Source organism: Mastigoproctus giganteus, chromosome 1, assembly GCF_048544385.1.
Source record: "Mastigoproctus giganteus isolate SK-2022 chromosome 1, ASM4854438v1, whole genome shotgun sequence".
In the NCBI taxonomy this organism is placed as follows: Eukaryota; Metazoa; Arthropoda; class Arachnida; order Uropygi; family Thelyphonidae; genus Mastigoproctus; species Mastigoproctus giganteus.
This window is the reverse complement of record NC_143575.1, coordinates 238,131,519-238,155,775: the sequence shown is the minus strand read 5'-3', so window position 1 is coordinate 238,155,775 and position 24,257 is coordinate 238,131,519. Positions and strand designations below refer to the sequence as shown.

The 24,257-nt window shown below is 35.6% G+C and overlaps 1 protein-coding gene across 5 annotated transcripts in view; it reads left to right on the top strand.

Moving 5' to 3' along the window:
- LOC150091672 (NAD kinase 2, mitochondrial-like) overlaps window positions 1-19,309 on the top strand; it is a 71,824-nt gene extending 52,515 nt beyond the window's left edge. For 2 of the 5 annotated variants that reach the window (XM_090385123.1, XM_090385150.1), the window contains exons 7-9: window positions 2,946-3,086; window positions 3,190-3,229; window positions 19,050-19,308. In XM_090385123.1, the coding sequence (XP_090241249.1) occupies window positions 2,946-3,086; window positions 3,190-3,229; window positions 19,050-19,188 (320 nt within the window). In that variant the 3' untranslated portion in view covers window positions 19,189-19,308. Of the gene's footprint in view, window positions 1-2,945; window positions 3,087-3,189; window positions 3,230-19,049 lie in introns of all 5 variants that reach the window. The other 3 variants (XM_090385114.1, XM_090385131.1, XM_090385140.1) reach the window with 3 other exon arrangements.
- Window positions 19,310-24,257: the final 4,948 nt, after the last annotated feature.

The window sequence follows — 24,257 nt, the reverse complement described above, 5'->3', positions numbered from 1 at the left end:
GTTATTTTCACGATACCTCCATTCATTCCTGTGGAATGCAAAATACATTTCCATGATTTTTTTAAGTTTGCACCGGCTAGCAAAAACTTGCGTAAAGTCGAATTTCCATAAGTTGAGTATTACGTAAGCTGGGGAGTGGCTGTAATCTCTAATTTTAGTAAATATATATGTGTATTTTTATTACATTTAATAATCATTAAATATAATTTTACCAGTCCTTTTAATACCTGTAAAAAGTAATGTAAATAAGGGAAAAAATAAATACATGGAAGGTGGGATCAAAAAGTTCCAGAACTAAATTTGTTAAAAATATTTGAACATCAAATAAAAAGTTTTTATTATTTTGCTGTGCAAAGTGTCTAGAATTTTTACAGGAGGTTTTGTTCTGGTTTAACCTGTGCAAAGGTTTATTTTTGTGTGTGTTGATGAAGCCAAGTGAAGATCAACTGTTCTACATCGTCCTCCTTACTTTGGCTCATCCATTAAAAGTAATTTTATATAATCATTTTTAAGAATGTTGCTATTTTGAACAAATATCTATAAAACTGCTTGTTATTGAAGAAATGAACTTTAGAGACTATAGAAATGATTATTGAAGCATACAGTAAAATACAAGTGCTTCAAAGCTGTATGAGATGTTATATTGCCAACTATGGTACAAGGTATTGGAGACCTTGCATGTCGATAAATTATGACTCCCATATTAGAAGTATTATTTTGGTCTATGTTCAACTTAAAATTGTGAAGGCATAGCATCTTGTATGGAATATCATATGGTGGTTGCCAGGCCATTATCTATTTGAGAGAGAGACAGTCTATTGCCATACGTTGTGTAGTAGCAATTTACTTTTAACAACAAACTATGTTTGGGAATAAACATGACATGAAAATCAAATGGAAACAAAGTTTAAACTTTAAAAAGAATTGTTTGAAATTTGTGATTGCAGTATAAAATTTTTTAAAAACAATAGTGACAAGGCATTAAATGTGGTGTTTTCTTTGCAACCTACAAATTGCAAAATGAGTCCTGAATGAAAGAGCAGAAAGTCTTGGGGAGGGGGGATGAATTAGGTTAATAGGGCTAAATGTAAAGTTATGCTAGAATTAATTTTTGATTATAAAGATATAATTCATTATTAATTTATATCTGGAGGGCATATTATAAATAAGACCACTTAGTTATAAACCATTAAAAGCACATTTGAGAGATGTAATTTAGGAGGAAGAAACCTTATGTGGGAAAAGAAAATTTGGCAATTATTCCATGACATTGTTCCTGTTCACCATGCAACAGTTTTTGAATACATTCTTACAGACACTGAGGCTTACATTTCAGACACTCTTAACTGTCCTACAACATCATCCTTACTTGCCTGACCTTGTGATTTCTATTTTTTCTCAAACTAAAGAGATCCCAGATGCCCTTCTGTTGATAGTTGGTCATGTCCTACCCACATGCCACTTGTCAAATACAACTATAAATATGCTTGTAGGCTCCAAGGAGACAGTAGTATGATTTAAATGTAAGGTACTGTGAACAACGGAGTTAGACTTCCAGCATGGAATAATAATAGGGTGCCACATAAGCAGTCAGTTTCTATGTGACATATAAACATACATCAACGGCACTGAAGATCCCTAGGTCAGCAATTGGTGATGTGATCTGCAAATGGAAGACATGACAGTTTGGAATGTTAAAACTGTCATAAATGTTCCTCCAAAGCTGAAGGAACATTACAGGAGAACCCTGAAAACAGCCATCTGCTCAGAACGCAGGTCAGATTGTCAGAGCATACACACAGCCCCTCAAGTGAGTTGATTGGGACACATATCATCACTAATACAGTGTGCAGGATTCTGCATGATATGAGTTTACCATTGTCATGCAGCCATCCACAGGCCACTAGTCACTGACTAATGGCAGATGTCATCTATTTTGGTGTAAAGCCCACTATTCTTGGGCCATAAACCAATATAAAGCTGTGCTTTGGAGTGACGAGTCATGGTATATGGTGTGCCAGTCTGGTTGTGCCTGGGCGTGGCAGATGCCCAGGAAAAAGCTACCTGCCAGACTGTATTGTCCCAACAATGAAGTTTAGCATAGGCAGTATGATGGTCTGGTGCTTTTTTTAATGATTTGGCTTGGGACTGTTAGTTGTTTTGAACAAAACCACAAATGCAGAGGTCTATCTAGATGTCCTGGACAATAATACATTATCTACATTGTGATGGCCCATGCCTGTATCAGCAAGACAGCATCATACTGTTCTCCAGTATCAAACTGTTCATATTGTGGACTGGAAAGATTGCCCAAATAGCAGAGCTGAACTGGTCACCACTTTGAAGGCCGAATGATGGAAATAGTATAGGACATTTATATATATAAAAAAACTGGTGGAGAGTGTTCTGTGGAGACTAAAGACTGTTGTAACATCTAGAGGTTTTAGTACATATTATTTGTTTCCCTCTAAATAAAGGTGTTATTTGTAGATATGCAGGTATATAGATATTAATGGTAGCACAGTGTGTTGGGTGTAAATGTTTGCCTATATATGTAAATATGCATTTCAAATATATTAATCATGGCATTGTTGTATCAGTAATTTTTATAAATTTTTAATACAGTATATATTATTTTTAAGCTAAGCTGAGCAAAAGCATTAGTAAAAAGCAAATAAATTTTCCAGGACAACCACATGGTGTTGGAAGAGTTTACAAAATGAAGAATATGTGAACATTACCATATTTAGCAGTAGTGTGCTACTAATGCTAACCCCTTGGCTATTTTATATATCCTAATAATCTGGCAAATAATCTAGTGCCTGCTAAAGCCATTTAGCTGTTTCAAATTCTTAATAGGTATTTTTCTTTCTTTCTTTCTTGTTTTCCCTTTTTTTAATATGTTAATGTGTATAAATAAAACCCTTTCCTTTTTTATATTCCAGTAAATGAAGAAGCAGGGGTAGCTATTGAATTAGAAGATAAAAAGCTCATTGAAAAAATTACATCCAGGTTCAATAATTCATTGATATTTAACCCATCTGAATTATCAATGGCCTACACCATCAGAGACCCTGTTGTTTTTGGTAAGCTTCAAACAACTAATAATTTGGAATTTTTTTGTTTACGCAAGACAGTTATCAACTTTTATTAACATACTGTAAGTTTTATTTTTTCTCTCTTTCTCAGGAACTGACTTTAGCAGCAAACCAAGAGGATTTGCAAGAAAGTAAGTAAAAAAAGATTTGTAATTTGTGTGAGGGGATAGTGATTTAGGTTATAAAATGTTTAGCTTCTTATTACTTGTATAATTAGCATTAGCAAAGCCACATGCTGCAAGAAAGCAAGCTTATATAGCATCAGCAAAAAAAAAAAAAAAAAAAAACGCCCTTATTTCACCCATCCACTCACTCCAGATGTTTGTCAAGTTCTGCCTTGAATCTATTTAAGCTATCAACTTCTACGACAGATGGAAGTTTGTTCCAGCAATCAACCACCCGCTGGCTAAAGGCAAACTTCCGCACATCTGTCCCACAACTGTCTTTCCTCAATTTGAATTTATGTCCTCTCAGGTGATTATTCTGAGCAAGAGGATGAATCCCATCAGCATTGAGCATGCTCAAACCAGACACTGTAATTTGCAAAACTTAAGCCTTTCTTCGTAAGAGCAACCCTTTGTTCCATTCACTAATCTTGTTGCCCTTCCCTGTGCCCGTTCCAACAGCTCTACATTCTTCTTAAAATGAGGCTCCAGACCTGTATACAGTACTCAAGGTGTGGCCTAACCATTGCCTTATACAAGGGGATAATCACCTCCTTATCCCTGCTAGAAAAATTCCTGTATATCATTGACAAGTCACCATGAGCTACTCTTGCAGACCATCTGCACTGCTCAGAAAACTTCATATCTGCCTGCGCAATCACCCCAGGTCCTTCTCATTCTCTACCACTGTCAGTGTGTTACCACAGAGTTGATACATTACTCTGGGATTACTGCTTCCCATATGTAGTACTTCACATTTGTCAATGTTAAACTTCATTTGCCATCTCTCAGCCATCTGCTCAACTTTTCTAGATCCTTTTGCAGCAGTGTACTGTCATTAACAACCCTGCCAACCTCCATATCGTCTGCAAACTTGGACATTAAGCCTGATATACCATCATCAATATCATTTATAAATATAGAAAACAACAATAGACCCAACATTGAACCCTGAGGGACTCCACTAATAACATTAGTCCATGAAGAGCAGTGTCCATTTATTACCACTCTCTGTCTTCTCCCCCTCAACTATCCCTTTATCCATAGCAGCAATTTGCCGCCAATGCCACACTGCTCCAATTTGTGCAGCAGTCTTCTATGTGCAACAGTATCAAAGGCTTTTCTAAGATCCAAATATATGATATCAAAGTTATTCTTTGCATCCAGTTCCACATCATAGTATCCAATCAAATTAGTCAGACAAGACTTCCCCTTAACAAACCCATGCTGTGTCCAAGCTATAACTGAAGTCTTGTCTAGATGATCCTGCAATGCTTCTTTAACCAGTGCCTCCATTAATTTCCCTGGAACAGAAATTAAACTAAGAGGTCTGTAATTACCTGTGTCTCCCTTGGATCCTCCTTTATGGATTGGGGTCACATTTGCACATCTCCAGTCCTTGAGTACCTCCCCTGAGTGCAGGGAAGTTCTCATAATTATGGCTAAGGGTTTGCTTACTTCCTTTGCCACCGCCTTTAATATAACTGGATAGATCCCATCCACCCCAGGTGCCTTTCTTGTGTTTATCTTCAACAATTTCTCATCCACTTTACTCTAGCTTACTGTCAGAGTTGAATACACCTCTGGCATTCCCCTCCCTGAATAGCTCCTCATGTGTGAATGTCGATGCAAAATATTCATTTAGTTTGTTAGCTACCTGAGCAGGATCAACAACAGTTGAACCATCGATATCAAGTGGACCAATCTGATTCATCCCCTTCCTTCTAGAGTTTACATAAGTAAAGAATGCTTTGCTGTTTTTCTTTGCATCCTTTGCCAAAGATTTCTCGTAATCTGCCTAACCTCCTCTGTAACTTGGTTACAGACCAGCTTATATTTATCGTAGGCTTCCATGTCACCCATTAATTTATATGTATCCCATTAATTTTTCTTCTCTGCCACATGTCTCATTAGTTCATCTGACACCCATTTAGGCCTAAACCTTGAACAATATTTCTCTTGCTTTGGTATGAAAAGCCCAGTGGCTTCCAAGATTAATTCTTTAACTGCTTCCCATTTTGAATTTTCTGTTGGTAACATCATCAGTTGCTTCCACCATATAGAATTTAAATTCTGTCTCAGACCACCATAGTTACCTTTACGAAAGCAAAAACCCTTCCCTTTACCCTTAATGGTAGTTACCTCGTTGAGTAAATCCCACTTCAGCACACTGTGATCACTGCCACCTAATGGCTCCTTTATCTGCAGATTCTTGATGCATGAAGAATCACTACTGATAATCAGATCAAGAGAATTACTCTCTGTAGTTGCCTCCCGAACATGCTGCTGTAGAAAACAATCGTACAATAAATCCACAAAAGTCTTGCTAGTGTGTGAGTGACCAACCCACAAATTCCAGTCAATATCTGGGAAATTAAAATCCCCCATTATAAGACACTCTAATTTACTGGCCCACTCTATTTCTCTGCACAATTGCTCATTATACTCATCAGATTCATTAGGCCTATAACACACACCTACTCTCATTTTTCCTTTCCCAGTGCTTATGTCACACCAAACAGACTCAACATTGCATTGTCCACCAACATCAATTGGATGCACCTAGATTTTATATGTTTCTTAACTAACAGCATAACCCTCCCCTCTTGTCCTGTCTATCCTTTCTGTACACATTGTACTCCCCAAATTCCAGTTCTGCACTTCTTATGTCTGTGTGACACCATGTCTCTATCCCAACAATATCTGCCTTTGATGTCTTGACTAGCACTTCAAGCTCATCGAATTTATTAACTATATTCCTAGCATTGGTGTACATGCAAGTATACATGCACCTGTTTCTGCTCTTAGTTACCCTAACGCAGCCCATGTGTTTACTTGTTCCACTATGACTCCCAGCAGTCCTGGAAATTCCCATTGCCTTGCTTTCCGGGCTGCTGCCCAATTGCATTTCAATAGAAGTAGTGCAAGAATCACTTTTACCTCTGCCAGCGGCTACTGTTAATGTATTAGTCTGTGTATCCCCCTAAGCTAGCAGTTTTTCGATCCACCTAACCCTGCCTCGATAGCATCAGCAAATATTCTTGCACCCTTTCTATTTAAGTGTATTCCATCCCTGTAGAAGCAGTCTCTCCTGTTAACAAGCACAGACCAGGCTGAGAAAAATTCTACCCCCCCGTGAGCCTTGCACAATCTCTCCAGGGCCGAATTGATTGACAAGGCTCTCATCATATACTCCCTCCTATCGTGTCTGGGCAGAATTGCAGACACTTTCAAATTCAACCCTAACTTTTTTTTTCAGCATTGTCTTGTACTTGTTAAGTAATTCTGCCGATCTCCTACTCTTAACATCATTAGTGCCAATGCGTACAACAATATCACCCTTTGTGCCCTTAAAGGATGATATCTACCCTACATCATAAAACTTTGTGTCTGGCAGACATACCCTGGTCCTGTTCCATCTATCCTTTTTGCACAATATGTTCCCTGTTTCCCTGACAATAGTCACCCATAACAACTAGTTCCTTTGGGACCAGTGCATTCTGCCTTGGGGGTTGCCACTGTGTTGCATGATGTTCAAGCTCCGGCATTGATGTGGGCAGCTGAGAGCTTGATGGGCCCCTCAATTTAAATCCTGTGAGGGAAATGGCATTCATGCCATTGTCCTCGAAGGATTTAAATTGAGGCATAATCAAATTCAGTGTCAAAATTACGTGTCATTTAAGGTGAATCAGCATTAATGAACAAGTATGAAAACATAGGGAAAAAATAATAAATGTAAATTAAAATAAATGGATGGAGTTGTTGTTTGGAGTTATAAGTAGCCCTCAGTATATTGTGCTCTAAGCTGCATGTTCTGTAATAATCATTTTGCATGTTTTTAAGGAGATTTAAAATATAGTCCCCTCCAAAGTTTCTAAAGGGAACTATGCAACTGTTGGTTGAGACCAAGTAATTTGAGTGAGAAAAAAAAACCATAAAAATTCTTCCTGCCTTGACAAGAATGAAAGAAGAAATGAAAAGAAAAAAAACTGTCCTTGTGTTAGACGTCTCTTACCAAAACACACCCAAGGGATGTTTTTGAAAATCGTAAGCAGTACCAGTGTTGGCCCATTAGTAAAGAAACTGAGTTGTACTTAAATGCAGCTGTTCAAAATATGATAATAAATGCTACTTCAATCAAAATTTGTTTGCTTTACTTGCATTTGATTTCTACCATGAAGAGCCTTTTTTTGTCTCACTGAAGGCCAACAGCTGAGTACTCAACCTTATGATTTCAATTAAGATACTGGTTTCCACAATTATGCTTTTGAACTTTTATAGCATGACCAGAAATATAAATCTACCACACACTTCAGAATCTGGGACACTGCCAGGACAGCTGTTCTGAAGCTTAGTGGCTTATCAGCTGTCGGGTGCTCACTATTAGCAAACTTAGGCCAATGTGAATAATGTATTTTGTCTAAGTGAACAGCTAAGCAGTATATGGGAATGTTCATCTTTCTGATTTTGCTATGCAATTTATGGAGAACTGTGGGTAATGGTATTTGTCTGTAAGCTGATTGTAAACCCAAACCATAAGATCAAGTACTCAGCCTGCATTCTTCACTGAAAGCAGAAAGTCTGCATGATCAAGTCAAATACAGGCAAACCACGCAAATTTTGATTTTCATTTCAACTACTGTGTTGAGATACCCCTGAAATCCCACAGTATTAAATGCTTCTCTGAATTATACTTTACTATCTTACTGTTGCTTTGTTTTCCTCCAGTGCAAAATGTGTGACTTATGCTCACTTTAGAAATAGTGCTATTATCCATAAGTTGATCTGAAGTTACTATTACATCATTTTTAATCAAAACATCACCAAGAAGGTGAATCCATTGTTCACTAAAAATGTGAAAGCACTATCGTAACCAGGTCCAGAGTTCACTGGCTGCTTGTCAGATGCGGCAATTAGCAACTTGTGCCGAATACAAATCAGTATGCCACAAGATCACAGATTTTTTTTTTTTTTTTTGTTGGACCACTCATTATGAGTTTAAAATTTTTTTTTTTTTTTTTTTCATTAATTTTTATATCAAATTTATATAGTACTTAATTCTATGATAGTAGCAAAATAATTTTTTTTTATTATTACTACATAAAGGAGACTTGTTCTGTTCTGTTTATTATATGTTTAATGCCTTTGTATTATTGTAAGCATATCTTTTGAAGATTAAGCTATTTTATACTGTTGAAGCTCTATATAACGACCCTCCAGGCAAAAAACAGTCATATTGATCATTCATAAAATCCCCAACAAAACAAAAGTAAACACTTGAATATATTTTAATGTAATTCTACTAATACAATACAATGTAATGTAATTTTATTGTGAAACTTGAAGTTTCACAATAAGATTATATTACATTTAATGATGTAATGTGTGAAGTTTCACATGCTTACATGTGAAACACATTGCATCATTCAAGGTGGTAAATCCTGCATGTTTGAAGCAGTTGGCAATCAATTTTTCATCAGCTTCATTCCATGCTTAAACACATACATACATTGCCTGCAGGATGTCGATTTTACATTGAATTTTGCTTTCAAGACACAGCACAATTTTATTTAATAGCATTCTTCAGTAGTTTTTCTTAAATAAACTGGATTATACCTTGATCAAATGGCTGAAGAACAGACATCACATTTGGTGGTAGGTACTCGACAGTAATTGCACATAGGTTGTTTACTTGACAATGAGGAGTGCAGTCATCCACAAACAGCAAAATTTTTCTATTCTTCTCACTTGTCCTGTAATCTTAGTCTCTGATCCATTCTTTGTAGATTTGTGATGTCATTCACGCCTTTTGGTTTGCGCGATACACAGTTGGTAATGTCTTCAAAATCTTTTAAGCATAGAGGCTTCTGGGCTTTCTCAATGATTAAAGGAGGAAGCTTCTCTGTGCCAATCATGTTTGCTGCTAGAAGAACAGTAATTCGTTGTTTGGCTTTTTTTTTTTTTTTTTGCCACTACATTTCTTGCCTTTAAATGTGTTTTCTCTGGTAGCAATTTAAAAAAAAAAAAAAAAAAAAAAGTCCATTTTCATCAGCATTGAAGATGTCATTGTGTTTGTATGTCAGCACATTTTTTTTTTTAACATTTTTTTTTAAACGATTTTCCTTCCATTCCTTTGTAGCGTCACTGTTCATGGCTACACTTCACCACACACTTTTTTGAAAGACAGGCCATGACGAGTCTTAATTTCTGGAACCATCCATCTGAACTTTTAAGTTCTTCAATATCCATTCTATGCGCAAACGATTTCAGCTTTAGCTTTTAAAGGGTTACCACCTACGGGAACTTTATTTGCATGCATCATCAATTAGCCATTCCAGTTGGTCTTGAGTCAGAGTTATACTGTTTTCCCCCACCGCCACTACCTCAAAACAAGAGTAAATCACATGCGACTTAAAGGTATTTCAGTTCTGAAAAAATAACTTTCTACTGAAAAGGAGCTAAACTTTGTACAGTAAAATCTCTTTAAAAGACACCCCTTGTGTGGATACTCAGGCTTGAGTCCTGGCCATAAGAATTTAAAATTACATGTTAAGCGACCTCTAAAGCAGACACTCTCTAGTATGGATGCAGACACTTTGATAGATGTCCTTTTTGATTTTTTAAACTCCTTGCAGCAGGAAATTATATTTTTTTAAGGGTATCATTTCGGGTGAACATGTTCATTGCTGGTAACACACGCACGCATTTTCATAAGTCTTCATTTAACCATGAAAGCAAGTGAACATCAGGATCATTACAGTAACAGTGACACTAACTAGACTTCTGACATCCACGAATTACTTACGAAGTAGATTGCAGAGTATGTTGTTAATACATTCATCATTGCTTATGTAGAATTTACAAACTTCGTTTTGAATGTTTGAAGCAGTTCACTGGTATGCGTATCACTTAGCAAGGCAATAAAATTGTAAACCTGAGAACACTGTTGCTGAGAGAGAGAGAGAGAGAGAGAGAGAGAGAGGGGGGGGGGAAGAGTTTTGGTACAGTTGTAATATTATACCGTACAATAAATTTCCTTAAAAGACATTAACACTCTACAATGTCTCTAATGCATTTGCATTAGAGTCAGTTTACAGGGTGTTAATAAAACTGTCAGTCAAACTTAATCGGATGCTTTAATTGAAACTGCTTAGATCTCTAGATTTAGATGTCTAGATCTTCAAAATTAAAAAAAAAAAAAAAAAAATGCCGCCTCCGTAGCCAGGTGGGAAGGAGCAGCAGTGCGTAGCACATGCTTCTTGATTAGACCAGGGTTTGAGCCCGTCGCCACCAAATACGGAGGATGTGGAAAGGTCAGGGAATGACCATTGCATATCCCGGAGCAATATGGCCTTAGTTGCTAATGCTCCTAAAAAACCAAATAACAAACAACAAAAAAATAAATAAATAAAAATACTGTCATATCTCGCATGGCAGTGCCTACCATCTATTCTTTAAGGATCAGTTTTGTTTTTTCTTCAGTGTATGTGGTTGTTACAATACTGTAATAAATTTCAAATGGGCAGAATCTGGATGATTGTGAAATTCTGTGCAGAGTTCTAGGCCCAGGTAAGCATTTACATTTATATTCTCAACCTGTACTACAGTATGTCTCAAAAAGTTAATGCTGAAAGAAAAAGTAGAAGTGATAGAATATTCCAGAAAACAAATGTGTGGAGTTTATAAGTTAGCTGATCATTTCAAAATTGGAAAGACTTCAGTAGCAGCAATTATTAAAAATCAAGAAACTTCGTTAAAACAGTGGCAGGGAAATCGAAGGCAGTATAACATACATTTTCTCAAAGGCAAAAGGTGCTTTGGTGAATAAATTGACCTTTGATTGATTTAGTCAGGTGTATGCAGTCAAAACATTCCCATCTCCTGGGCCTTTAATTCAAATTTAAGCTTTAAAAATTGCTAAATAAATTGGCAGTAGAGTCAAAATATTTCCTTCAAAGGAATTTGTGAGGAGTCTTACTGATGTTAATTTGGAAACCATTGCTGAGGTGGGGGGGGAAGGCTGGTGTCAGTGCTTTTTGTATTTTCACCAAAAAAAATATTGAATGCTGATTGATGAAAATGGGCCTTTGTTTTATTCAGAACTGCACAAAAAAAAAAAGTCCTTAGAGGGAGAACATGTGCTAGAGATAAAGTGGCAAAGGAGCATCTAACTGTGCTTTTGTGTACAAGCATGACAGGCACTTGTGAAACAGATTTGTTTCTTATTATAGGCAAGTGTATAAAAGCAAGGTGTTTTAAAGGTTTTGATTAAGCAACCTTAATGTACATTGGAAATCAAACAGAAAGGCTTGGATGACTAGGGAGATAATGGCTGATCCAATTGGATAAAAGAATTGAAGGCCTGACGTAGCCGAGTGGTCGGGAGCATGAGTGCAGTAGCACATGCTTTTTGAGTGGACTGGGGTTCAAGCCCGTGACTGCTAAATACAATTAATATTTGTATTGATTGATTTATTGTAAACTCCACTGACCTGGCAGTCGTGCCGGAGTATAAACAAGAACATTTGCCCAGAATAAAAAAGTTATTTTATTTCTTAACAATGCCATATCTCACTCACACATTATTGAGTTTAATGTTAAAACAGTCTTTTTTCCTCCCAACATAACGTCTGCTTCTCAACCACTAGGTCAAGGAATAATTGCAAGCTTTAAGGTGAAATATCAACAAATGGTTCTTAAAGACCAGATTTCAAAACTTTGAAGTATAGATGTACTGCAAGCTGTAATGTGGATTAGTACAAAATGGAATGCAGTGAGCCACTTTACAGTTAAAAACTACATCCACAAAGAGAGTTTTGATTTGAATGTTAGTGTGATTGTGATCTTGCAGATGTAGCTGATGCCATCTGTACTTAATGGCTTGCTATGGGCACTAAGAAATTCTTCAGAATGGTGATAAATATGTTTCTGTAGACTAATATAGTGAAAGGCATAAACACTAGGTGAAAGGGAAGTAAAAGGCATTGTAAGTGAATTTATGAACAAGGAAGAACCTGAAAAGGATGAACAACAGCATGACCCCAAATTAAAAAAAAAAATATGCTAATGCATTAGATTACCTAAACACATTAAAAGAATTCTGTGAGCAAAAACGATGAATATGGAGTAAAACTAGTGAGCAATGTAATCATCCACAATGAAAATGAAATTGTGAAAATGAAACACTCTAAACAAAGCAATTTATGTTCATTTTTTACTAAAATTGATGTTTTGTAACAAATAACACAAAAGTTTATTTATTAAAAATTAATTATGCATTATTTATTAAATGTTGATTTAAACACAAACGTATAATGATATTAAAAAAGTCTGTTAAGCAACCAGTTATAGTGATTTTCATTTTTCTGAATTATTGAAACTGACTGTATATACACTGACCTCAGCGAAGCGGACACCTCCCTGTAGCAAACACTTTCTTATGCCTCTGTGGTGTCTGCTATAGAGAGCAGAACACATCTGGTAAAATTTCAACTTTGTTGTGCCATTTAATTAAGGAACAATTTTGATTACATTTTGCACATCTCATTTATTTATTCATTCATTCATCTACAAATTTCCAAAATATTACAACAAATACACAGACACTAAGCAAGTTATAGATATACAGGGTGTTTCAGTTAAACGTTTCAGAACTTCTAAGAGGGGTAGGGTACATCCTGACAACTCGAAATCATATAGCAATGTGGGGTCGGAAATGCTTTCCTGAAGCGGTGTTGTACACAGAAGCACCATAAAGAAAAGAGACCGTAAGTGAGAAATCGTTTTAATAATACATGAAAAGAAGCAAAAGGTACATGGATTAAAGTAAGTGTTCGAAGTTTCTTCCACGGGCTACAATGCACGCCTCACATCTCCGACGCATGGACATCCGAACATTCTGGAATACTCCAGGCGAATTTCGAATTTCTTGAACAAGAACGCCAAGTTAGTAGGATGGATGATTACACGAACGCAGAGTTAGCCGATATGCATTTGGCGTACGGGGCTGCAAATTGTAGTGGGCCAGCCGCACAGCGTTTGTACGCGGAACGATATCCGACGAGGCGTATTCCCAGTCATAATTTCTTTGCAAGACTGCTCCAGAGGTTAGCTGAGAGAGGTTCATTTGAAAGAGCTGACAGGGACAGGGTAAGAACAGCACGGACTCCAGCCGTCGAACAGAATGTGCTGCAGCATGTACAGGGGAATCCAAGAACGAGTACACGAAGTCTAGCAAACGCAGTCGGGGTTTCCCATTGCAGCGTCTGGAGGATTCTCCGAGAACAAGACATGCATCCGTTTCACGTGCAGCGTGTCTAGACACAGCAACCAGAGGATTATGCACCTCGTATTGCTTTCGCACAGTGGTACCTTGGAAACTGTGCTACAAATCCCCTTTTTCCTGCTGAAGTGTTGTTTTCTGATGAGGCATCCTTCACAAGGGAAGGAATTTTCAACACGCATAACGACCATATCTGGGCGGTCGAGAACCCGCATGCAATACGACGTCGTGCAGCACAGATTCGATTTTCGGTCAATGTATGGGCCGGTATTATGGGAGATCACCTCATCGGACCTTACCTGTTACCATGTCGTCTAACCGGACCTATCTACTTGATCTTTCTGCAGCAAGTATTGCCACAACTTTTGAGAGATGAACAGATTTCTGCATCGACGCAACAGACAATGTGGTTCCAACACAATGGAGCCTCTGCCCATTATAGCGGAGATGTTCGTAACTACCTGGATGTCACATTTGGTCAACAGTGGATCGGACGTGGTGGTCCCGTGCGTTGGCCTGCTCGGTCACCCGACCTATCATGTCTTGATTTTTATTTCTGGGGTCATATGAAATCGCTAGTTTATGACACCCCTGTTGACAATGCTGAGGAGCTGGTTGCAAGAATCGCAGTAGCTGCCGAAGAAATTCGAAATTCGCCTGGAGTATTCCAGAATGTTCGGATGTCCATGCGTCGGAGATGTGAGGCGTGCATTGTAGCCCGTGGAAGAAACTTCGAACACTTACTTTAATCCATGTACCTTTTGCTTCTTTTCATGTATTATTAAAACGATTTCTCACTTACGGTCTCTTTTCTTTATGGTGCTTCTGTGTACAACACCGCTTCAGGAAAGCATTTCCGACCCCACATTGCTATATGATTTCGAGTTGTCAGGATGTACCCTACCCCTCTTAGAAGTTCTGAAACGTTTAACTGAAACACCCTGTATATATAGAAGTCAGCATTAGCTATTTTTTGCTTTGTGATGTCAAGCGAAGGACAGAACCTGTGAGTAGGTCCACAAAATTTAAAGTTTATTTCCAGAATTTCAGAATGATTTTGTTTGTTGTTTCATTATATTATATGTGAGATATGTTGTAATTCTTTTCATTTTTCAATAAATGAATAAAAATTATTTATGCCTTATTTTATTTTTTAATCCAAATATTTTGGTGCGGCAAATTTATGTATAATTATCCACTCTTATACCACTTGGAGTTATTAATATATATATTTTATTTAAGCATAGCCTAAACTAATATATACAAATGGGTATCCCCATTCTCTTCAGGTCTGAGGGCTAAGATATGGCATAAATTACACCATATCTTAATTAACATTGAATTCTGATAAATTCTGATATTTATTGAACTTCTGTATATAATCTCATACAATGTAATTGGTGTTTTGTGTGAAATTTGGTTAAATAATTTAGAGTTAATGATATAATAGTAGTGTTCAGGGCCGCTGCAACTCAATATGCCACCAGTAAGCAAAATCAAATTTGCCGCACCAAAATATTTGGATTAAAAAATAAAATAAGGCATAAATAATTTTTATTCATTTATTGAAAAAAAAAAAGAATTACAACATATCTCACATATAATATAATGAAACAACAAACAAAATCATTCTGAAATTCTGGAAATAAAATTTAAATTCATATATAAAATAAAAGGAAAATTATAATATTAAAAAAATTTGTTTCCTTGCTTTAAGATGTGCAAATTTATTAATTATTTCATTTGTTTATTTTTTCCAAAAGATCATTTTCTATTGAAATTATTGTCAAATTAGAGTCACTGATTAATTTTGAAAAACTCCATTCACCCGAGGCAACTGAAACTGGTAAAGTTAGAAAAATTCTTAATGCACCTGCTACATTTGGAAAAGTATCTGTAAAATAGTTTTTAAAAATATATTGTAAAACTTCAAATGGAGTAATATTGTTTTTAATAAAATTTAAAGTACTCTTTAAGTTTTTCAAATATTGCTAAACCATCAATATTGGACTCATTACAATCAATGTCACTTAACTTAATATGTAAATCTCTGCAACATGAAGATATAATAAATTGTCATGTGACCATTTTTTTAATTCAGAAATATTATAAAACATAGTAAATATTTTTACATGTTCTTTCATAATTGTAAACCTTTCAGTTAACAAGAAAATTGTCGTGTCCATAATTTGAAAGAAAAATTTAATTTTGAAATGTTGCGGATCCTGAATAGCGTCATCTCTACTCTCATAATTGAAATAAAGGGGTTTGTTTTTTTTCAATCTTTTCCATACAGTCCGTTTCCCTACTCTGGAAACGGCTTCAATGCCAATGATAGTAGCCGTATTATTAACCAAATCGAGAATATTTTGGACTGCTTCCTCTGTTCTATTTTCTTTAAAATATTCCATGATATTTGAAGAGCTTCATTTGTATATTTGTAGACTTTCAAGAGCTTCATGTATATCAGAATTTTTTTTTTTTTTTTAGAGCACTTTACTTACAGGATTAATTTTATTTAAAATATCATACCAAATTACAATTGAACAAAGAAACTTAGATGTTATTTTTAAGGCTATTGATTTAGCATGATTCCTTGCGTCCATATCTTTATTTTCGTCTTCAGTGATTATAGGAAAATATTTAGCTTCTCTAGTCGTTTCTAGTATTTTATCTGTAATATTTAGTGAAATTATTTCAATAATTTCATTTTGTATTTGATCACCCAAATAATGCACGATATTTTTCGATTCAGATTTCTGAATACTGCGAATATGTTCTGCCCTAATTGTTTCAGTAAGTTTTAAAAAGCTACCATTGTCTCATATAAATCTTTTGACGATCCCCTGAACGCTATACGTTGCCTTGCTAAAAATAGTATCGTATATATATTATTCTGGCTGAACTCCAGAACATGGGTATATCCATTGTGGGTGTGGCCGAAGAATGGAGTGATTGTCCGGTCAAGTTCTGTGATTGGCTGATTATTGGTAATTCATAATTTACCTCATTTTGCCTTTCGGACAATTTTATTGGATACAAAGTTGCTTCTGATTTTTAGCAGGAAATGTGAAATTATTGTGCTGTTGTTTAATCATTATTGTGCTGCTTTGCTGCCCTCAGTTATTGTGTGTTATTGTTATTCCATGTTATTCCATTTGCAAAAGATGGATGTAAGACTGTGACTGTAATTGAATGGTGTAAGAGTGTGAATGTTTGATTGAAGTGTACCAGCCGGTATGCAAGAACTGATGAGGTGAGGGTTTTTTTTTTCTTTTTGGTTTTTTTACAAGTTGTTTCTTGACGATTTGATGTTTTTTGAAGTAATTGTATAGGTTTTTAGTATCACATTCTGTTTATATTAGTGGAGATGTGGGGGTAGTAGCCCTCAGAACAAAAACAAAACATAAATAAATAAAAAAACATTTCTGTTGATATGCATGAACAATTCTCATTGTTAATGCATGTGAAATCATCTAGTAATATACAGGTAAGAAGAATCAGTGGAATCAATAAATATCAGATTTACAATAGCTCCACAGCCTAGATCAGGGTGATGTGGCTAGACATATCTACTCTGTGAATCATGATTTTCCCCACTAATGCCATAATTAATGACTAATCAAAAATATTTATTTACTTACTAAATAAACATTTTTCAATGTTGCTGCCAGATCAGATTTCAACCCAGATGCAAATGCCAGAAGAATTCAGCATTTTTGTTAAGAGGATTCTGCATGTCTGTTTAACTTGAATGTTGTCATTACCATTCAGATTAAAATGTTTAAAATTCTAATCTGTACGATATTAAAATTCTGATTTGCATCACTTCATTTTATGATATATGATTTGATTCATATCACATTTCAACTTACAATGATTATTAAAGAATTTTGGCTTCAGAGCTTATTGTATGAACACTGAAGCCAATTCTAAAAATTTCTGACATCTGTATAAAAGATGTTTAATATTGCCAACATTTAAAGTAATCCAAAAGTTCTAGCTCTATTAATGTAGTTTCTGCAATTGTATTATCATTTGAAAGGGAAAGAAGTCATAAAAAATTTCATCACAAAAATTCCTTCATTAACCATGAAGGGTTTTCAGTTTTTATATTTTTCCAAAATTAATATAATTTTGTGAAAACTTCCCCCCCCCCCTTCTCTCTCTCAGAAGTTTTGAAAGTTATGAGATAAAAACAAACCAAAAATGAAATTCAATCAGCAGAAGCTTTTGATCACATTTCAACTTACAATGTATATTAAAATACATTGTAAGTTGAAATGTGATGTATATTAAAATACATTGTAAGTTGAAATGTGATCAAAAGCTTCTGCTGATTGAATTTCATTTTTGGTTTGTTTTTATCTCATAACTTTCAAAACTTCTGAGAGAGAAGGGGGGGGGGGAGTTTTCACAAAATTAAATTAATTTTGGAAAAATCTAAAAACTGAAAACCCTTCATGGTTAATGAAGAAATTTTTGTGATGAAATTTTTTATGACTTCTTTCCCTTTCAAATGATAATACAATTGCAGAAACTACATTAATAGAGCTAGAACTTTTGGATTACTTTAAATGTTGGCAATATTAAACATCTTTTATACAGATGTCAGAAATTTTTAGAATTGGTTTTGGAATAATAAAAAAGCACCTGTTAATATTCTCTCTTTCTATTTCCAACCATTCACATGTAACAATACCATTCTAGCATATATCTTGCTGAAATATGTTGTTTGAGGTCTGTATTAAAAACTAATAAGCCAAATTCAGTTTTAGTTTCAGTTCCCCCCCCCCCTTTATATACATTTTTGTCAAGTTTAAATGCAGGCAACTCAGTGATATCACCATGTGGTGTTATACATCAGTATACATAGCCACTGTTGTTTGTTGCTTTCTAATATGGATAAGTGAAATATGTTTATGGTGCATAATTTATAGTCTAACCCAGAGGTTCCCAAACTGTCTCGGTAATTTTTTCACCATGGGCCAAAAGAAATACCTAACAGTTCTGTTTCTTAAGTAGTTAGGTCCAAACAACTTAATAAGCAATATTGAAACTGTGAATTACTTAGAGCCAGTAGTTCGCACAGTGTCCCACAGATATTTGGGAACCGCTGGTCTAACCTGTTGTTTTCTGTTTTTGTATAATGTTACGTATTTAATATATTGTCCAACATGGGCATGGTTGAGCATGATAAAAATCTGTTTGCCAAATATCCTCCATATATCCTTGGTTAGAAGCCAGTATACTGCAATCATTCACTTTCCTGGTTATAAGCAGATTAGCTTGCAGAGACAGGGTAGAATGTGAAATATACTCCATATCTCCTTAGCTGAAAAAATAAATAAATAAAAACTTGAATCGTATTTTCTTAATCACAAACCAATAAGTTTTAAGATAACAACAAATTCATTATGCTCAATTGGGACCATGCCAAGTAACATAATTATTTTATTTATTATTGGCTATTTATGCCCTCACTTTTTTATTGTCACTATTTAGAATTGAGGTGAAATCCAGGATGTTTGATGCTTGCCTCGTAATTGATGGTGGCCTCTCCTTTATCTTCAATGATGGTGCAACTGCTGTACTGGAAATGAATGAGGAAGATGCCCTCCTTACAGTATCCTTGATTGATTAAATCTAAAATCAGGGTAAAAGTGATGTAAAAAGCATAAAAAAGAAGAAAAAACAAAAACATTGTGTATGTATATATATATACATACACACACCAGGGTCTACTGCCTTAGTATCATGTCTCTATATTGTCAGATTATGTTTTTGTTAAATCATGTGTAATAAAGTAATTTGGGCACTTCACTATAATTGTCTCTGTTTAGATATTAATAAAAAAAAGTTTATATACTGACCTGTTGACACTGTGAAATAGAATATCTTTCTCTTCAACTGCCTTTAATCAAATATCATGCAAATTTCAGGTGAGATTTGAATTAAAACCTCATCTGAAATTTTGAACATTAATAGAATGTATTGAGTGGTGGTGTTAAGAAAAATTTCAGCTGCCAATACAAACTACAAGTGACCAAAAAAAGTCATGTAAGAAATATATACTATACAAAAAGACAACAAAATAGAAGTAGGAAGGAAAAAAACAAATGCAATCATTGCTACATGGTTTCTGTGTTTGAGATGTAATTTTTATTATTGTAGCAGTGAATTTATTTTGAATTGGTGAATCATGCTATTGATATTTTGTAGCTTGCATCAGCAGCTGAAGTTTTGCATAACAGTATGTTTTGTATGCTAGAAGAACAGTATGTTCTAGCATACAAAATTTCAGATGAGAGTTTAACATGACCATTTTAGTGGTTGTCTTGTTAGTATCGATAAAATCTTGTTAGATTTTTCTTTTTTTTTTTTTTAGTTTAATAGGAACAGTTTTACTAAACTTCTTATTAGTAAAATTCAAATCAAATAATCCTTCAATAAACAAAGTAAACACTGTATAAGTATATTGCGAAAGCATCAATAATACAAAGCCAAAACTGAATGAACAGAATATTAGCAAAGCGGCATCGTTTTAAGTTATATCTCATATTGTGAATACCTTCACAACGAGTTGCCATGATATTGCACTACTTCGAATAAGTAACGCTTCACCTGAGGAGGGCGCCTCCGTAGCCAGGTGGGCAGGAGTAGCAGTGCATAGCACACGCTTCTTGATTAGACCGGGGTTTGAGCCCATGACCACCAAATACGGAGGATGCGGAAAGGTCAGGGAATGACCACCGCATATCTCCGGAGCAATATGGCCTTAATTGCTAATGCTCCTAAAAACCAAATAACAACAACAACAACATAACATCACCTGAGGAGAAGACTAATGTTACTTATTCTCAGATGGATACCACCATCTGAGAATGTAACACTAGTCTTCTCCTCGGGTGAAGCATTACTTATTCGAAGTAGTGCAATATCATGGCAACTCGTGAAGGTATTCACAATATGAGATATAACTGAAAACAATGCCGCTTTGCTAATATTCTGTTCATTCAGTTTTGGCTATGTATTATTGATGCTTTTGCACTATACTTATACGTAGTCTAGACTCTTCCATAGCATGAGGCTTATGCCCTAAACGCTTTATAGACAAAGTGGACCCTTGATTAACACTGAAGTTCAACCAATTTTCATTGACAATATCACTAGTTTTTGTATTTGTTGCTACACCTCCATGATGGAATTATTTTTATTTCTTCAAGCAGTGATAGCATTGTTTGTTTATTATATCTTGCACAATATATTTTATTTTTGCATATTATACACTGAGTGATCATTGAATTATGACCACCCCTATGAAAACTCAATGTGACCTGCTGACAGTGTGAGATACGAGAGTACGCAGTTAGTCGACCTATGTAGCATAAATAAGGTGTCAGTGGTTCAGTAGGTACTAAAATTCCAAGCGTGATGGATAAAAGGAAGGATTTATCGGACTTTGATAAAGGACAGATTGTGGGAGCTCGATGAGCTGGTACCTCGATTTCTCAAACAACTGAACTAGTGGAGTGTTCAAGAGCCGCCGTTGTTACAGTGTACCAGGACTGGTGTCGGGATGGTCAAACAATGACCCAATGGCAAAACTGCAAAGGTCAGTGAAAGTTTGATGTTAGAAATGAGCGCCCGCTCCGACGACTTGAACAGGCACAGCACTGTTGAAGAGTTGACTACTCAATACAACATGGGCCAATCTAGAACAATATCTGGCATGACCATGCATCGCACGTATGGGCTATACCAGCAGATGACCCCTATGGCATCCTCTCCTAACCAAGGTTCATTGGTGTAAAAGACTCGGCTGGTGCAAAGAGCATGCAAGTTGGACGTTAGAAGACTGGAAGGTTTTCTGGTCGGATGGGTCGCGTATGGATTTGGCATCAACAATATGAGGCTCTTCATCCATCATGCATGGTATCAAAAGTGGAGGCAGTTGTATAGTGTTGGGCATGTTTTACTGGCAGAAACTTGGATCCCTGGTGCATGTGGAACGTATCACTGGTCTCTGCTATTGTCAACTGCTTGCTGACTGTGTACACCCCGCTTTGTTAAACTTTTTCCCGAATGACGATGGTGTCTTCCAAGATGACAATGTGCCAAGCCATCTGGCACTTGATGTGTAGGAATGGTTTGAGGAACATGGTTCTGATTTCCAGCATATCAATTGGCCTCTGAACTCCCCCAATACCAATCCCATAGAGCACTTGTGGGACACTATGGAAAGGCATATCAGGATACACTAATCATCTCCATACCTCCCGAACGCTTCCAACATCTTGTTGAATCAATGCCACGTCGGACAGCTGCTGTACTGAGGGCAAAAGTACCTACGAAGTATTAGATAAGTGGCCATAATTCAGTGATCACTCAGTGTATATTATGCACATTTTACATTTTTACTATAATAAATATGGTTTTGAAATATTCTTATATTCACACACTATATCACATTCATTGTCAAACAATGAATGTGATTGTTTGTGATTGCATGTAGTCCCACAGGCTACATGCAATCACCTGTTAGCAAAAAGGCTGTGGCCTGCTGACCCTTAAAAATAAATAAATAAATTAATTAAATTAAATAAATAAGTTTATTTTATTTGCATGCACTTTGGTACAAATTTCACATTTGTTTAAATATGAAATTTGTACCAAAATGCATGCAAAAATAAAGCAAAAAAGATGGCTGCCTTTTATGTGTCATCTCACTCTTATATGTGTGCTTCATTTTGTGACGTGTTTGTACATGCAAACCCATCTCGCTACTTACCGCAACAAAGTAGGTATCTGCCCAGTCATATATTGGTGAACTGTATTTCATTGCATTGTTCATCAGCAAGCAGTTCCAAAGTTTTAAATATGGGACATGTACTTAAAAAAAAAAAAAAAAAAAAGTTGCTAAAATTGTAAATTTTATAAAAGCATATGGTCTTAATCATTGCCAATTTTGTTTCTTTCTGTAAGAGTTAGGAAGTGAATGCGCCAGTCTACCTTATGCAGAAGTTTTACAATTTTTCAAGTCAAAGTTTTAAAACAATTCTTCGAATTACTGGATGTTTTTTTTTTTTTTTTTTTGGAAATGAAAAATTATGAATGTGTTGGATTAAAAGTGATAGTGAATAAAAGATCTGGCTTTCTCTGTTGACACTACAAGTCATCTTAGTTGACTTAATCTTAAAACTTCAAGACAAAAATTATTTCTTTGGTGAAAACAAATAGATAAAGAAAACTTCTCATTTTGAAAGTTACCAATCTCCATTGTTAAAATCACCTAAATTGAAATTTGTATACCCATCAAATAAAGTTAGAAACAGTTTGATAAAAGATTTTCTGATTTCAAAAACTGAATCTCAGTTTCATTTCTTTATTTCACCTTTCTCTCTGTTGAGATTGAAATTATTGAAGAGAACTTACAAATGGAACTAACTGAAATCCAATATGACTTTGTTAAAGCAAAATTATATGGAAGTTGGAATTCCAGATTTTTACACCTATTTACCTACAGACCAGTTTCCTATCTTTCATCACATGTATACTAGCTATGTTCAGCAGCACATATTTATGTAAACTGTTTTCTTTAATGAAAAATAACGAAACTCCAAAAAGGTCAAGATTAACTGATCAGCTCAAGACATTATACCATTTGACGATTTACATTCTGAAAGAAGGTGTCAAATGTTCACTAAAAATAATACTTAAAAATTAAGAAATTATGATTTTTTTATGTTTATTTTTTATATTTAATTATTTACAAATATGTAACCTTTTTATAAATAAATGTTTGTTTTAAAATATTTTTAATTTTAAGAATCCTATGTACATTTGTTTATATAAATTTATTAGGTAGCACTATGTATTTAAATAAGCTAACAAATGTTGGGTTTTTTTTTACTTATTTTGTAAATGTTGAAAACATGTGGCCCTTGACATAATGCAAAATTCTTTATTCGGCCCATGGTACAAAATTAGTTTGTTATGCCTGATGTAGAGAATCTTTTTGCATCAAAAAAGTAGTGATGGGCTTTAATTACAAACTTTTAATGAAAAAAACATTTTTTGAATTTTTTTTTCCATAAGGCTATGAAAATTCATTGTAGGGGATTTTGAATTTCCCACCCAAGTGTGGCAAACTCACTGCTTGAAAGGAATGATAAAATTACACTTTGCCTTTAAAACCAAATCATGCCTGGTCCTTGAGGTTGTCACAGACATTCTCTCAGATATGCCAGACAAGCTGTTCTTGCTACCTGGGAGTCTAAAACGCTGATGGAACTGATATTTGGGTGACACTCAAGTCAAGTGGACCCAATTTCGGCGAAGTCCGGACGGTCTATAACAGCCAAATCCTCTGCTTGCACCTTCACGATGGTGGGACTGTTAGTAATCCTGGGTATACCCTCCATGCACAAGTACATGGTGGGTGACCACCCAGGTGTGAACCAACGTAAGCAGGGGTCGAGGTGTGGCGCCCACACCACATGGAGGAACACTGCCCCTCTATGTTACCAGGCAGTACTAGGTGGTAGATGACTCTCATCAACCGGCGAAATACCACCACTTTGCTTATTGGAGGTTTGAAGTGGTGGAACCCATGTTTAATCTCTAGAGCTAAGTTCCGGCCAACCCTTCCCTATCTCTTCCATCATGCAGTACGATTGATGATTTTTGAGGTTATGATGAATGTCGTGGAGA